The sequence below is a fragment of the Medicago sativa genome, chromosome 2 (assembly GCF_051527215.1).
Source record: "Medicago sativa cultivar Bolivia chromosome 2, Bolivia_mono, whole genome shotgun sequence".
NCBI classification, from domain to species: domain Eukaryota; kingdom Viridiplantae; phylum Streptophyta; class Magnoliopsida; order Fabales; family Fabaceae; genus Medicago; species Medicago sativa.
The window spans coordinates 35272033-35284663 of NC_140750.1; the positions used below are offsets into that span (position 1 = coordinate 35272033).

The window sequence follows — 12631 nt, forward strand, 5'->3', positions numbered from 1 at the left end:
ATTGAATACAAATTTTTTATAACTAGTTAGTTTGATCAAAGTTTAGGAAAGTAGTTAAAGAAAAAGAAGCTAGTTTATTACCTCTCTGATATTGACAGCTCAATGGAAATTATTTCCGTCTTCGACATGATAGATAGCCAAACTACTTAGAAAAGGCGATGAAGAGCAGTTTGCAGATCTATCCAGAATTAGACGAAAATATGCTTAAACATTACTAATGTAAATATCATGTACAGAGGCTCAAACATTCATGTTTCACATTACAGCATGGTTTTCATGTCAAAAACAGAACTTTTATTGAACCAATGTACAAATAAAAAGTTTCCGAAGTACTTTTGTTAGGAGACAGCTATTCTCTAAAGGAAAATGTTAACCAATGCCCCCGGGGCACTAGTTAATGGAGCAAATATAGTAGCTTTTGTATTGGAAGCTTTTGTACCGGTTAACAGGACCCTTCTCTAAATTATATGTGAGATTTCTATTAGGACATGAGTTGAAGCCTTGAGAGCATAAAATTTTTATTCAAATTTCTCTATCAATATAGTGAAATTAATCAACCAGATCTTAATCAAGCTTTAAGGCTTCCCAGACCCCACAAATACAAATGATTAGAATAGGTGCCTAGGGATATCCTTATAAAAATGCTAACAACACTCTTTTGGACACACTATTAAAAACATCATTTGTGATTGGTTCATCTTAAAATCAAATTAGCTGATTCCTAAATTACAACCCAAATGGACTAATCACAAACAATATGTTGCTAACATTGTTTATCCTTATAACGACAACAAAGCTCTTTTTCCACTAGATCAAATCGGCTAAATGGACCAATCAACAACATAAAATGCTGTCGCTCTATAAAAACATAAAATGCTGTCAAGTATTGGGTCAAGAGATATGCCATTTACCTCTAAATCTCTCTTAATGGTTTGACTTATAGTTTTCCTTGGTTGTCCTCTATCTAAATCTATTGGACTATCTATCTGGACAATCCTCCTTATAAGTGCTTCTTCAAGTTTAACTACACATGCACAAACCACCTAAGCAGAAACTCTTACAAACTTTAATAATATAATATAACTCACATTCACATAAAATGAGACCTTAGAAGCTTAGGTATGGATGCCATTTTATAGTTTGACAAAATGGCATGAATACTGGATCAGATATATGCAGAAAACGACAACAGACACTATGACGATCCCTTGTTCTGAAGATAAATCATTATTGACTATTGTTTATCCCTAAATTGTGTTGGGTGTGAAGTGTATTGAGTTAGGCCAAAGTAGTTTTTATAAGGCTTACCTAATCCTTACCCCTTGAGCTAGCTTTTAGCGTTGGGTTAGGCCTAACCTAAATTCTAAAACATGATATCAAGACCTCTCTGACCAAATCGTTTAGAGGTTGATCCTTGTTGCCTACATTCTAATAATAAAAGTTCAATTTCAAAGCAAGGTAAGTGGGCCTGTGCATGTCCATGCATCAAGTCTAAGTGCTCTTTCCATAAGGGCATACAGAGATATAGTACAAAACCCATTTATTTGTCTTCAAGTAACAACTTGAAGACTTAAAATGTAACTAATTTCACATTCTTCTTCTGAAATCTCTTTTACATGCTTCAAAAAGGCTGAAACTTAAAATGAAATAAGCTTGTCACTTTGAAATTCCTCAATACTACATTATTCGGTTATTTTCATAAACGTGTTGATGTTTCATACCTATGGGTATGGTCATATATTTCATGACAATGCTTAATGTTTCTAATGGGTTACTATGTATGATAGTTATTACTTGAAAGAACAATAAACGTGCTATTCAATCTTATCCATGCAATGCAACTTTTTAACTTGATTTTTGTAATTTCAGTTATCTTTAGACTCCCTTCAATTTGTTGTAATTCCTCACAAGTTTTTCCAAGTATTTTTAGGATTGTTGAACAATATGCTCAATACTTTTATGGGTGGTTAGCTAATTTATGCCTCCTTCACAATGCAATGATACACATAATAATACTAGAATCACAATTACAGATGGTTGTATGAAATCTAAATGTCTATAGATAATAATGACCTAGAAAAACTTAATGACATCACAGTTTCCGTTTCTATTAGCTGACGGGACAAGTTGTTGGCACTTCATATGCAAGATAGAAAATTAAACATGTAACTTTCAAAACTATATTCCATAATATGATAAATTTCATGTACAACAACACATAATATTCAAACTTCGACTGTACAAACACTAGAGTGAAGGAAGTAAAAGAAATGGTTGCTACAACTACCTTTCAAGCGCAATAGAGAACTCCAGATCTGTCAACTGAGAGAAGAAAAGAGAACCAACTGTGTACATAACAATAAGACAGCCAATTGTTTATTGTATAGGTTAATTCATCTCAACTTGAATGGAAGGAACCTTTAGCAACTAATTAGAGGCCAAATTTCCTAACCTAGAGAAAGTAGAAAATTTGTTATATTTGGTCTAAGGAGAAACCTTATTCTTTGTTACCGTATCTCTTTGCAATAATAGGACGCACATCATCAGCATCAGCCAATGTCTCTAGAAAGGGAAGTAATGACATCAGTGCACAATCTGATGGATCATCAAACCAACTCTTTATGGGGATACCATTATTCACTTGCAAACGGAAAACCTGAAATGTGTTGCGAGAGTGAAAGGATTAAACATCAAATGCAGATAATATATTTCTTCCCCTCATTCATCCAGGTCAGGAAGTACCCTATGGATGTTTAGTATGGGGAATGGGGCAAGGGAATAAGGTAGTTATTTTCTCTTGTTTGAGTGTTGAAATGAGCAGAGAGGATTGTGTTCCTTTTAAATTAAAAATAAGCCTTAACCCTGGGCCAAAGTTGAGTCGGAATAATTTTTAAGATTTGACGGGGAAGGAGGATGAACACTTCCCCCTCCTTCCCTTCTCCTCAATAGTCCCGAGATTCAAAATAATATTGTCATCAGACATCAATACTTAACAGAAATTGTGAACTGCTTAAAATTAGGGAACTAAAAGAGATATTTTGTTGAAAACTTGGACCAACAAAGGAAAGTGATATATTGTATACCTGAGGTGAATTATCAATTATGACAACTTTTGCAAGATCAATACCCAATATAGTAAGATCTTTTGTGTAATTTCCATCTGAAAACATGCACGACTCTCGATACAAACGGCGAGAAATAAACTTTTCATCTGGATCCAATATATCAAGTAGTTGATTTGCATATACGCTTTGGCTGGCTGTAAAAATAACTACTTCAAACATATCTGATACTCGCTCCAAGAATTTGTGGAGGAAAGGCCTTTGTTTTACGTATACTATGTAATCTTTCATATTGAAGAAAATGTTAAAAGTGAAATCTGCATCATCACAATGCTCCAGCGTAGAATGAACAAGGGTCTCTGCACATAAAGAATGCACGACGCTAGAGTGAATAGAAATTTCATTAATATTTCGTGAATAAAACATAAAAAAGAACGTGAAAAATCGAACTCTTATCAATGAAATGATGTGATACATCATTTTCTCAAAGTTTTTAGTTGAACTAAGTAAGTTTTAAATTAATCCAATGAATTCAATCTAATTTAGTTGTGTCAACTGTAGTGATTTTTTTTTTTTTTTTTTGCATACAAGGACAAACCAATATTGTTGCACCGGCAAACTTCGATATCAGCACAAAATACTATGAAGCACAGACACTCCACGGATTAGATGCGTCCCGGTGTCGGACACCGACACAACACGACACCAACACATAATTACGCTGAATTATGTGATTTTCTCAAATTATTAGCGGTGTCAGTGTTCGTGTCGTGTCCAGTGTCTGTATCCGTGCTTCATAGGCACAAATCAATCGAGCTTGCTGTTTTCCACTTTAAAAGCGATAATAGTTTCTACTAAATTTTTGGTAATTTGAAGTTAACAATACGTATAAACTTTGACAACACCTCTAGTCAGTCATGCTTGCTGTTTTCTACTTTAAAATCAAACTTCGATATGAACACTAAGCATCTGATTCTTATGAAACTTTTACTTGGTAATGTTATCATGAACTTTATTTATTGTTGAAAGAATTGAAACAGCAACAGTATTAGCAATACCAAGCTATGGATTGAAAAATATATATACATCTCTTTCTTGTAGATTAAACAACAAAAAACTAGAAGATAAATCATCCAAAATTTATTCGTATATCTTAGCTTGGTATTAACAATACCAAGCTATAGATTGAAAAATATATACATTTCTTCATTGTAGATTAAAACACCAAAAAACTGGAAGATAATCATCCAAAATTTATTCTTATATCTTTAGCGAGACACTGTAAACCACATTTACAAGCAACTTGTCTGCGTACTCATGTCATCGTATTCATAAGAAAGTGTGGACTGGACCTATCACTCAGAGATCTTTTATGTCAATGGTATCAGTTTTGCCAATGCTACATTAAATAATTTTTTTTTTTGAAGGGACATTTAATAATTATATATTAGTAGTAATCAGCGGTAAACATGTTAATGTAATTTCTTACCATCTAAATCAAGCACTAGGGTTACTGACTTTCTTCTTGGAGATTGCTTGGGAGCTAATGTGGGCTGGCCATTTAATTCTACTTCTGATAGTTCTGGTAAATTCTTGATAAATGACTGTGGATCAAAGCACTCTGCCTTATCCAAGTCATCTTTAACATTAGACTCCTGGTTGCAGGATCTTATCTGAGTTATAGCAGAATACAAGCTAGCACTTTCACGAACCATAATGGCTTCTTCACATGACAAGATATCTGTCGTAGAGCCAACTTTAGCATCATCGTCATGAGCAGGCAGGATCATGTACTGTTCAGAAGCACAAAACACAGATGGCTCTGTTGATCCACAATCAGATAGGAAGGTGGTTTCAACGACATCATCATCCAATGAATTTCCACAAAAGGGTAAGCTTGTAATGATCATGTCAGAAATGTAGAAGTCAGACACATCGCATGTTTCAAAGTCACAAATATTTCTTCCCTCATCAGCTCCCACTCCTACCATGTTAATATCACCAAAGCTCCCTAAAAGACAGTCGTGGATGTCAGAAAATAAATAATAACAATTAAATAGCAATAATGTAGCCGTAAATTATGATACAGTAATTCAATCTAAAAGACACTGGAATGAACACATGAATGGTTCTATATCTAGTGATTTCTTCGGGCTTATATCGTGGACAATGCACAAGACTGGTCAACTGCTCAAGCTTGAGCTGAAATTTAACTTTTATTCAGTTAGAGGCTCAGATACCATATTATGAAACCAACCAACTATCCTGGAAGTCCAAGCTATTAGGTGAAACCATTTGATCAGTTTTAAATGTATGAGCTTGAAAACCAAACATATTTATTAATTTGGTCTGCTTGGGAAATCATGCTGGATTGTAAATCCCATTACTTAAAAAAATTTAGGTTTTATTTTATAAAAATCATATTTTTAATTTTAGTGGTATTTTATTATTTATCTATTGGAGTATTAAATAGAGTTGTTTGATAAAATCAGAAACAAAAAAGAAAACACTGCCAATCATGTTCTATCAGAGTGTCGGCAGCAAAGAAGAACACACACAAAACACAAATAACAAAATTTTCATCCCTGTACCTTTTTCAGTATAATGTTGTAAATGGACTTCAATGGGCTCAAAAGCAGGAGAAAAAATTGTATCTAAGTTGTCTGTACAGGGATCGGTCAGTTCCTAGAAAAACGATAATGAGTTACGACAATTGTAAATGGAAACAAGTATAGAATATATAATAACATCGTCATTCAAAGGAATATATAATAACATTTCAACTGAAAAGTTAAATCTTATAGTTGAAGCATCTACAAGCATCTATCTAGTTGGGAAATGGAAAATTTCCTTTTATCAAGGAGAGGAGATATAATTTGTTGGTATGTTTATTAGTGTATGCCCAACATTAGTTGACGATGGGGTTTGGCCACCTTCACAAAGTAGCTAACCATGTACGACCAGTTTTAAAATCCTGGTATTTGATATTTCCTAAAACTTAATTCTTATTAACCAAGTGATTGGGCTCAAGTGGTTAATGAGCTCCACCAAAGGATGAAGTGTTCGAGAGAACCCAAGTTTGGTCTGGGTGGAACAATTCTTGGCCAAGCTTTATGTACCCTTAGGAACCGGAGGGTTAACACAAAAAAAAAAAAAAAAAACTTGATTCTTATTTAGTTAATTTAAAACTCAAACTAGATTAAAACAAAAAAGTTAGTTCTAAAATAACTAGTTAATATTTTGACCTATAAAATATCTCATTTATTCATGCATTAAATTATGGACATTCTCCTTTTCAATGTAGGTAAGAGAGGGAGAATATTTTTTAGCTCTTACTTGATTATATTCTGCTAATGCCTCTCTTACTTGACTATGTTCTATTAATGCCTAAAAACAATGACACTCAGTCACTCACTGCTAAAATATATGTTTTAATATACTTGACTAAATATATCGTATCAAGTGCTGGACAACTAAAAGTATAAATTTATTAGACTGGGACGGAAGTCTATGTGGTACGTGCAGGAAAACTTAATGTATTACAGCAAGGAAAAAATGGGAATATCACAGATCCAAATAAATTTAATCTAATCAAATAAAACCAAACTCTGCCATTCTTCCCAGGACAGAGGAACATACAGAAAATTGGTGTTGAGATTCAGAGTCTTCATCTTCCAGAAATTCTTTGCCGTCATTAGATTGATCCCTTGCATTGTCTTTAGGTAGCGTTCTTGAAGAAACTATAGACAAATAGCAAGAACTATCAAATGTATGGAATCAAAATAATTACAATTTAAAAAACGGCATAAATCAAAGAAGATTGTAATTTGCAAGTGACGGAAAGTGATACTGCCTACTATAACAGAATCAAAATTAACTATATCAAGAAAGAAAATTAACAATAAAAAATGGATACACAATTCTATAGGCCTACTTCATATCATACCTGGCCACTTCACTCATGTCAAAAATTAAGTATTTGTATTTTATACTATTGGAAGATCATAGAAACAATTTTCTCTACTCCGTATTTTAATAATAAAGAGACTTTTCGCACATACAGTTTTTGCATATTCCTAAATACTACCTCTATCCCTAAATATAGGACCCCCTTGAGTAAATAATGGGAATTAAGAAAGTTGTTGTAGTACTATTTATTGACAATTTGTATAGTTTTACGATATTTCCCTTCATGAGAGAGAACTAGACAATGTTTGCATAGGAGTATCTATTACACATTGGAGAAAAAAATGTAACATAATTAGGGGTATGTTGGTAAAAAAAATAATCAATGCACTTAGAAATTTGAAAGGGGTTTTGTAAAAAGGTACAAAGAAAAAACTCAAGAGAATCCTATATTGAGGGATGGAGATAGTAACATGTATAAGTACATAAATGATCAGAAATTTACCTTTTTAGTAGAACATTTATATCATATCAATCTTCATTTTAATACTTATTAAGATACAAATTAAGACAAAATATAGGCCAGGAAAGCAAGTCACCAATAACGATCCTATTGGCAGCAGGTTATATATTGTATGTTGAAAAGCTGGAAAAAGATACCGAAAAAGAACAAATGCAGCAAAAACAAGGATCCTTCTTACAAGGCACTAGTAAGGGGAAAAAATTACATAGATACTTTATCAGAAACATCAAAGAAAGATTAAACTTAAACCATCTCAAGTATCTTCTTACCATCTATGCAATTCTGAATAGTTGCATCGAGCTCTGCCTCTTGCGCAGAAATCATCATTTTAGAACCTGAGTTTTTGGAGATTACTTTTGATTTCGGACAGATTTGAAGATCCTTTCTCTCTGTCAAACAGCTCACACTTACTTTGCTCTTCATTTTTAGGGATGGCATTTGATTTGCGCTTATAATAGGTACAGCAATCTTGCTTTCGGCACATCTGTGGGGAACCAAGGTCCCTCTTGACTGTGAAAGCAGAGCCGAGGCTATTGCACAAAAAGAGAACAAAAATACCAAACTGAATTATATAATCCATAGACAAAAAAAATTCATTGCAGATATTTTAAGAGCAAAAAACTGTTACACGCGGAGCAAGCAATTAATTAGTATCAGCACTTAGAAATGTGAATGTAAGAACAGTAAACTCAAAAGCCAACTCTTTTCTTCTTTGGGTTATAAAAGATGATGATATCATTAAGAAAATAGAGGTAAAGGTAAGAAGATGGTACATAAGTATAACAAAATTTAAAATAAATTAGAATTTAAGAGAGTTTTAATTCTATCCCACAAAACCAATTTGTAAGGTAAGGGTATCCATATTTTATAAACACTTTTTACGCCTTATCTCTCTTTAATAAAATACAAGATGAACCAGTGACCAATCCAAAAAAAATTAAGCTGTAGGGGTAATACTCAAATATTGGGTTTACCCAAATCTTAGTTTGACAAATTACTCAAACATCCAGAAAACAAAGATGAGCATGTATAAAATCCCAAACCTTATATTCAAATATATTTACATTCCATGTCAATTAATTAGCACAAATTACTCGAACGTTGAAGACATCCAAGACAACAAAAAAAAAACAAACAAGTATAAATGTAAAATTGCAGACTTAATAATAATTTTACCAAGAAGCAAAAAAACCTAAAGGAAAATGCTTTGAAGCGATATAGAAGACTCAGAACCTGTTTCGATAAACAGCTTATTTGCAGCTTATAACACACTGTATAAGCTATTTTTATAGCAAAAGATAAAATTACGTTAAATTGGTTTTGTATAAACAACAAGATCTTTTCATAAGCTATCTAGGAGAACTTATGAAAATAAATTGAAAACAACAAATGAACAATGTCAGTAGATAAGCACTAGTATATTGGCCTGTTTGGATTGAGCTTATTTTGAGTTTATGCAAAACATCTTATGCAAATAAATAAGCTTTTATTTATTATTCATAAGCTTGTTAAGATAGTTTATGAAAAAACAACTTATGAAGATAAAATTTTTGTTAGTGAGAACTTATGAATTAATATAAAAGCTTATTTATTTGCATAGTCTATCCATATGTAGAACTCAGTTAGTTCCAACTACCAACCCAAGATTCCCCCACTTCTCCACACACACTTCAGGTGTATAATTTTTGCTATTTGACCCAAAAATATAAACACAAACACCAAACTCGCATAAAAAATATATTGTTGAGCTTCAAAATCAAGTTATAAAAATTATATACACACAATCAAAAGTAAATAAAAATGCATATTTTGATCACTTTCTGATGCTTGTTAACATGGCTCGTTAATTTCCAATTTTCCAACACACACATAATTAACCAGAATTCATCCACAAAAAATGACAAGTCAAAATCCAATCACACAAAAAGTGATTATTTCAACACCAAATCTGAAGTCAACTTAGAAAACTATCATAATTCATAATTCATAACAAACAAAATAAAAAAATAAAATAAACTAACAAAACTCGATATCCGGTCCAAAAACCGAGAAAACTAACAAAATTAACAGTTAGGTAACAGAATTAGTTATTTTAACTAACAAATTTAAAAAACAGTTCAAAGATCAAAGCAACAAAAAAAAAAGTGTAATTTTGATGAAGAATGTTACGAAGTGAATTAAGCAAAGTGAAACTCGAAGAGATTGAATACCTTTGATAGAAGCAACTGAACTAACCACTTTCTCTCTCTACTTTCTCTCTCTAAAATTCCATTGATTTTTTTTTTCGTTAGCGCGAGTCAGAGAGAACTGAAAAGAGAAAGAGAGAGAAGAGAAATGGTTTAGTGTATGTTCGTGAGTATGCGCTGTTGGGTAATGTTTTTGACGGCTGGGATGATATCTGTTGATTTCACGGTTAAGAATGTGCCACGTGGATTGTTGTACCAGCTAAAGAAGACGCGTCGACACGTGCTGCTTCGCGGAAAGAGAGGGTGGTGGCGCTGTCACACGCGCGTTGTGGAGTGCGTGGATGTTACTCTCGTGTTCTGTTGTTGGTCTTTCAAGTTCAATGTTATGGCTTCTTTCTTTCTTGTTGTTTTTGTGGCTGTTAGTGAAGCTTGAGGTCAACTTTGTTGGTCAAATACTTTGCATTTTAGGAAGAATTGAAAGTCTTTTTTTTTTTTTTTTTCTCAATAAAAAATCTATTTAATCATAATATTATTATCTTCGGTCTTGATTACAAGGTTGGGCATCGGTTCAGATTGGTTCAGGTTCAAACCTCTAAATTAGTTCAACCAACGCATGATGGATGAAACTCTTAACAAAATTATATTAAATATCAGTTTTTCGGGTTGGACATTAACATACTTGTCTTTTTAAATCATTAGTCCAAATCAACTTTTTTTTTTTAATTTCCCCTCATTTTTTTCTGGTCAAAAGCTTCGTTTGAATAATGTTCGAAAAAATTAAAAAAAATCTAAATTTTTAGAATGAGAAGAAATTGAATTATCAAAAAATAAACTCAAGCATTATATTCAATAGGGAAATGTTAACCGATGCCCCTGGGGCACTGGTTAACATTTCCCTATTGGGGTCATGTTAACCGGTGGGGGCACCGGTTAACATGACCCTATACAATAAAGATCCAAAAGCATAAACGATCAATCAACCAACTTAAAAACATAGCACTAACACATCAAGATGTTGAAGATTTTCGACCATCATCAAACATATCTTGTCGTTGATGAAGGACATTGATCTAGCATTAGCAAAATACAAAAAGAACATAGATCTAGCTCTCAACAACCACAACCCAAACATTTTGTGGGTTAGCAAAACAATCATGAAAGCTTATTATGAGAGGATGGTGTGGTGGTTGAGAGAGAACTTTTGTTGAGTGATGGAGAATGAAGATATGTTAGGGGAAGGAGAAGAATGTAAGATGCAGAGAGAGATAGTGATAGAGAAGGATCTAGAGCTAGGGTTGTTTCGTTTGACGTTTTAGGTTTTTTGTGGTGCATAAGGCCTATCATTTAACACACATATGGTTTGGTTGGGTTCGATCATTGACGGAAGAAGAAAAAAAAACCACCCGACCTGAACCGACGTAATCTGCAAATCCAAAAAAGACCACCCATTGGATCCAAAGACCGGACATAATCAGCATGTTAGCACTTCAATCCATGTGGGTCGGTCGATTATGTTCGGATCGGTCAATTATGCCTAACCCTAGTCTTGATCATAGGAAACATAAAATCATGTTTTGTGGTTTTAAATATATTGAGGTTAAGTGAATTTAGATGTGAGAAAGTCATTGTGAGTGCATTTATGTATTTTAAAAACAAAAATGAAAGAGAAAATATGAATAAGATGATAGAGATAAACACAAATTCACAATGACTTTCCTATCTTAAAGTTAATGGATTCGGATCCGGTCTAAATACGTGATCAAATTGCACCAAAGCGAACAAAAGGACAACAACACTAACAGCTTCGCCAAGAGGCAACGGCGACCGGTTAAAAAAAGACCTCATTTTCGGGAGGTTTGGCTGTACAAAATGACGTGAAACAATGCTTAAAAGTGGGACAAGAAGACTTCAACCGGACGAGAAAGCTCGAGCAAAAAGAATGGAAGAGCACCGAAGTCTGATACTAAGCCACTAAAGTAGCAAGAAGACAAAGAAGGAGAAAAGGAGAGGGATTGATGGCGACCTCATATTGTGTTAGGTTTGGTCGTCGTCACAAATATAAAAAACAATGAAACCCTAAAAGAGAGGGTGAATCGCAAAATGCCAAAATAAAAAATGAGTTAGGAATTCGAGTTCAATTTCATTCTTCCTGCTTTTTTTTTTCTTCATCTACACAACTCTAATTATTATAGTTTTTGAGACAATAATTATCAGATTTTGGCCAGTTCGGACTTACAGCTTCTTAATTTCCAACTCCCTGTTGGTAGATATTTGGAGCTTGTTTTCTCTGTAGATGATGTTGCTTCAATTTTCCCTTTGTGGATTGGATATCTTTTCGAAACTCTATGTTTAAGTGCTTGGACATTTGATTTTCTTACCTTGAAGGATTTCTTTGATTCACGGTCTTTAAGATGGTTTTTGCTCTCCACCCAGCAACTTTTACTCGCACCCTGCAGCCATGCCGAAAATGCCCATGCGCTAGTTAACTTGCGCAAGTGTAGGTTTCTGCGCAAGTTAACTTACGCAACACAACTTAAGTGGCGCAAGGATACTTTTTCAAATTATTTTTATTAACTTATTCGAAATTATTTTGTTTATTTTAACTTTATTCAAATTATGTTATTTTCTTAACTTTATTAACTTTATTCAAAATTATTTTATTAAATTTATTTTGAAATTATTTTTTTTACATTAATCTAAATTATTTTCTTAATTTTATTCTAAATTATTGATTCAATATTATTCTTTATATTAATACAAATATAAATAAAGGTAAATACAATACAAATATAAATAAAGGTAAATACAACAAATATAAAACAAAGGAACAAAATTGAGGCATAAATAATCTCTCATTTTATTAATAATTCATAAATTACATTACAATAATTCATATGATAAAAAGTAATCGACTTATTCACTAAATCTACTTATTTTATCCTTCTTGGGGTAAA

At 32.9% G+C, this 12631-nt stretch overlaps 1 protein-coding gene across 2 annotated transcripts; it reads right to left on the minus strand.

Moving 5' to 3' along the window:
- Positions 1-2157: 2157 nt before the first annotated feature.
- Positions 2158-9800, minus strand: LOC146946544 (uncharacterized). Of its 2 annotated transcripts, none has more exons than XM_085744572.1 (7): positions 9702-9800; positions 7761-8021; positions 6702-6802; positions 5654-5747; positions 4552-5073; positions 3084-3421; positions 2158-2656 (listed from the first exon to the last, which is right to left on the minus strand). In XM_085744572.1, exons 2-7 carry the CDS (start codon positions 7927-7929, stop codon positions 2498-2500), a joined length of 1383 nt encoding a protein of 460 aa, XP_085600698.1. In that variant the 5' UTR covers positions 7930-8021; positions 9702-9800; the 3' UTR covers positions 2158-2497. The 2 variants fall into 2 exon arrangements, with proteins under 2 accessions (XP_085600698.1, XP_085600697.1); XM_085744571.1 differs by having other exon boundaries at positions 6675-6802.
- Between the last annotated feature and the right edge of the window lie 2831 nt (positions 9801-12631).

Excerpts from the sequence above, each read along its gene's own strand:
- LOC146946544 (XM_085744571.1), bottom strand. The coding sequence starts at position 7,929 with ATGCCATCCCTAAAAATGAAGAGCAAAGTAAGTGTGAGCTGTTTGACA. Across the intron at positions 6,803-7,760 it reads TATTCAGAATTGCATAGATG|TTTCTTCAAGAACGCTACCT; the intron begins GTAAGAAGATAC and ends ATTTGTCTATAG. Across the intron at positions 5,074-5,653 it reads ACAACATTATACTGAAAAAG|GGAGCTTTGGTGATATTAAC; the intron begins GTACAGGGATGA and ends ACTGTCTTTTAG.